This window comes from Gossypium raimondii, chromosome 7 (genome assembly GCF_025698545.1).
Source record: "Gossypium raimondii isolate GPD5lz chromosome 7, ASM2569854v1, whole genome shotgun sequence".
NCBI lineage: Eukaryota > Viridiplantae > Streptophyta > Magnoliopsida > Malvales > Malvaceae > Gossypium > Gossypium raimondii.
The window spans coordinates 11,930,205-11,934,455 of NC_068571.1; the positions used below are offsets into that span (position 1 = coordinate 11,930,205).

Here is a 4,251-nt window from a genome sequence, read left to right on the forward strand (position 1 = left end):
TTTTTCTAATATGATACTTATGTTATTTTTAGTTTAATGTGGTTATACATTTTAGTATCTGAATGTAATAGTGTTAATATTTTAACGTTTAATTTGTTGATTTGATAAAATTTATAAGTAATTAATAATATTAACAATTAATTTTCATCAAACCCGACTTTCCTTCTGAGAAATTAAAATGGAGATGAGAAGTTTTGATAAAAAAATCCTTGTTAACATTTGTAGTATGATACAAATTCCTTAGAAATAGGACAACATATATACTTGGATAGGTGTACAAAGTGGACCAATTTTACTTGGTAGACAAGACTGTAGGAACCATCAAACAAAAGTAAGCAAATCCTGTATTTTACATTAGTCTACAAGCAATAAATTCAAGGTAATAAATGTAAAATAAAATCTTATAAAATTATCTTCCTGCGTCAGATTGTTGGCCTTTCTTTTACTTTTACTTTTCTTCTTACTGATTTGTATTAATTACAGTATTAATAAATCAATGCGATAATTATTTAAATAAAATAGTATAATTATTTAATAATAATAATTTTAACTCAAGTTAAAATTTATCAAGAGTTGTCTTTATTTATTGTAAAGGTCGCATAACATTTTTTTAAAATTCTACTTATAACTACGGGCAAATACAAGGAGTAGATAAGGGCTTTGGTCCTTCAAAACTGGAAAATTGCTGTTCTAATTTACTAAAGATAATTAAATTATAAATTAATATAGGAAAAATTACGTTTTGATCGTGTCAAAAATTAAATTTTTTATTTAATCCTTTTAAAAATAATAGTACATGATAAAATTTATAATTTGAGGTTTCAAAATTATCTTAACGTTAGCAATTTGCAAAGTTAATGTTGATCGGTGCTTTACGAATATATATATTTTAGATTTTACATTAAATATAAAGGTAAAATTATCTTATGATAATGTTTTTTACATTATAAAAAGATAAAAATGGAGTAATTTCTTAACTAAAATGAAATTCACTTTATGTTGATATTTAAATAATAATATATATACTATATTTAAAGCCTTAATTAAATTATGCTTCGCTTGTTTTATTGAAAATGATTTCTAGAAAATAAGTTATTTTTCTGAAAAAGTTTTTTTTTTTTTTGTGTTTGGCTGAATTTGTATAAAATATTTTATGTTATTTGATAGATTTCTGAAACTATTTCATAAAAGTTGTTTTAATGAAACAAACAAACATTTGAGATTTATGATAAGTATTAAGGTGAAATTATAATTGAAACAAGAGAAGTGATATGCATGAAAATTTGCAATGTGAAATAAGATATTATAATGAATTTGATTAAAATGTTTAAGTGTACAACAATTTAATATGTGAATAAAGAAATTATGATACAAGTTTAATGAATATGTTATGCGATGATGAAATATGCATAAAGTATTGTAAAAGTGAAATTGTGGAAAAATATGAAATTTTTATAATGACAAGGACTAGATTGCCAAACTTGAGAAAATATGTGGATGAAATAATAGAAGTGAAATACATAAAAATTTGATATGTGAAACAAGATATTGAGATAAATTATGTGATTAAACTGTAACAAAAAGAAAATTGATTTAATATGATTAATTAGTGAATGCTGAAAAGTTTATAAGAAAATATTTGATAAGTGAATAATGCAGTAGAGAATGTAACATCTCAGTATTTTGACCTGATCTTCGAGTTGGGTATGGAGATGTTACAGAAAATGTCTTACGGAAAAGTAAAAAAATTAGTAAGATATTTTACAGGAATAAAGGGATAATTTTACGTTGACCATCCTATTTTACATGAAACAAACCTCGGAAAAGGGTGAAAATATTTTTTTGTAAAAACTTTTAGCTTGAAACAAAAATATATAAACCAAAAATTTAATTGATTATTAGGTAAACTTTTAATAAATATATTTTGTCATTAGTATCGTGGGTGCATTTTATTAATATTACTTTTTCTCAAAGTGGCGTTCCATGGTTGTCTCATTGATATACACGTGTATTAGCCCAGACAAAAAGTAATGGTATTAAAATAAAAAATATATAAAAAGAAAAGGGTGAGCTTAGGGGGTAGGGGATGATTCATTTATAATATGAAGGTGGAAACTTGCTTTTGTGCCTATCACCGCATCATCAAACTTGAAAAGAGTGTCCTTTCTCTTAAATTCCCTGGTAGAGAGTGGTATATGATCAGTTTGAGACTTTGAGTTCATTGTACAAAGTAAATCTTTATTGGGAGCCTTTGGGAAGAGAAGAAAAAAAAACAAATGGGAAGGCAACCATGTTGTGATAAAGTTGGGTTGAAGAAAGGGCCATGGACTGCTGAAGAAGATAAGAAGCTTTTTAATTTCATCCTCACCAATGGTCAATGCTGTTGGAGAGCTGTTCCTAAGCTTGCAGGTCTTTCTCTCACCCGCATTGTGTGACTGATGATTATATATAACAACTTTGAATTTATATATGTGTCTGTATTGCAGGACTGTTAAGGTGTGGAAAGAGTTGCAGGCTGAGATGGACAAATTATCTTAGGCCAGACTTGAAAAGAGGACTTTTATCTGAATACGAAGAGAAAATGGTGATTGATCTCCATGCTCAACTTGGCAACAGGTTTTTATTCATCCTTTGCCTTGTGTTTTTGTTGTTTTTTGGGGGGTTAAATAATTTTTGTTTTCCTTGTACACTTTTGCAGATGGTCTAAGATAGCTTCTCATCTCCCTGGCAGAACTGATAATGAGATTAAGAACCATTGGAATACTCACATTAAGAAAAAACTGAGGAAAATGGGGATTGATCCTCTCACCCACAAGCCATTAACCACAACCCAAGAACATCATCCCCAACAGCAGCGAGATGAGCAGAAGAAACAAGCTTCAAAGCCTGATGATGCCAGGTCTCAAGCACCAAAGGAACCTGAAGCTGAAACATCTTTAAAATCCACAATAACAGAAGCGAAGGAGGAAGAGCCAATGAATAACATTGGTATTGATGGTTTTTGCACAGATGAGGTTCCATTGATTGAATCCCATGAAATTCTGGTACGTAATCCTGCACCGTCAATATCTTCATCCTCATCCTCTTCGTGTCACTCTTCCATGTTCCTTGAAGAACTGCAGTTCTCTGATTTTGAATGGCCCTGTGATGATTACAACACAAGCAACAAGGAATTGAGCTTGTGGGATGATGATTTCAACATTTGGGATTTTCTAAGCAATGATGACACCGACAAAAAGCTAGCTCTTGATTCATTATCATCTCCTCTAATGCAGTGCCCAAGGATGGGTTTTGATCAAGATTCTCGCCCATATCAACTTCTCTAATTTATTTTGAGGTTTTTTATTTTTAATTTCGATGTGGCTCTTATTTGTTGTAACTTGCCTCTCACTTGTCATACAAAGAGAAAGAAAGAAAAATAAGATACCAAGAATGAGTTGCCAAAAACCCATACTTTTTTTTTTTTTTTCTTTTCCAACACAATTCTCAAATACTTTCTCAAAGGACATTACTATGGTGTTAGCTGCAAATTATTATTATTCAGCCAAATTGAGGGTGCATTTATTGATAAATGCAAGTTTGTAAATTAATTTGCATTGCATTCGTTACTTTGTCTTAACTTGGCAACCACTATTTTAAAAGATTGCTTTGTCGTGTTAGCCTATACCCGTAGATTACTAGTAACAATGACAATGGTCCAACCGTATATATAAAATATAATATAATCAAACAAAGTATATGTCAAAATCTAAAAGTTAAGACTTGCCATACCCTCTCTCTCAAGTTTTTTATTTTATTTTATTTTTATATATATTCGTTTTATTGTTGTTTGTAGCTATCTCTCTTAATGATATTGTCTCCAAAATTTGAACTTACATTCCCTCATGAAAAATATAATCTAACTTGTCATTGCACTCAACATTTGTTGGCATTACCTAACTTTTATTTACTATCGTTAGAATTTACATTGGATACTTTGAATGTCCTTTTCGAACATTCGAACTATCTACATGGCATTAGAATGCCCAAAAAAGAAATTCGAATGTCATGATGTCATGATATCATGATAATATCATTAAGTTCTTTTTTCAATTTAACCATTAGTTTGGGCATTAATGTCAACTCAAATTTGTTGGCAGATTTAGCCCTTTACTATCATTTTGATCATTTCCAATCCTCTACTTTCTGAAGTGTGTATTTTCAATCCGAACGCCAATTTTATTTTATTTTTTTGAATTTTTTCAAATAATT

General features: G+C 29.3%; 1 protein-coding gene across 2 annotated transcripts; it reads left to right on the forward strand.

Moving 5' to 3' along the window:
- Window positions 1-2,087: 2,087 nt before the first annotated feature.
- Window positions 2,088-3,506, forward strand: LOC105801298 (transcription factor MYB20). Of its 2 annotated transcripts, XM_052633277.1 has the most exons (4): window positions 2,088-2,409; window positions 2,487-2,616; window positions 2,699-3,044; window positions 3,123-3,506. In XM_052633277.1, exons 1-4 carry the CDS (start codon window positions 2,277-2,279, stop codon window positions 3,324-3,326), a joined length of 813 nt encoding a protein of 270 aa, XP_052489237.1. In that variant the 5' UTR covers window positions 2,088-2,276; the 3' UTR covers window positions 3,327-3,506. The 2 variants fall into 2 exon arrangements, with proteins under 2 accessions (XP_052489237.1, XP_012488073.2); XM_012632619.2 differs by having other exon boundaries at window positions 2,699-3,506.
- The last annotated feature ends 745 nt before the right edge of the window (window positions 3,507-4,251 follow it).

Excerpts from the sequence above, each read along its gene's own strand:
- LOC105801298 (XM_012632619.2), top strand. The coding sequence starts at position 2,277 with ATGGGAAGGCAACCATGTTGTGATAAAGTTGGGTTGAAGAAAGGGCCA. Across the intron at positions 2,410-2,486 it reads AGCTGTTCCTAAGCTTGCAG|GACTGTTAAGGTGTGGAAAG; the intron begins GTCTTTCTCTCA and ends TCTGTATTGCAG. Across the intron at positions 2,617-2,698 it reads CATGCTCAACTTGGCAACAG|ATGGTCTAAGATAGCTTCTC; the intron begins GTTTTTATTCAT and ends ACACTTTTGCAG.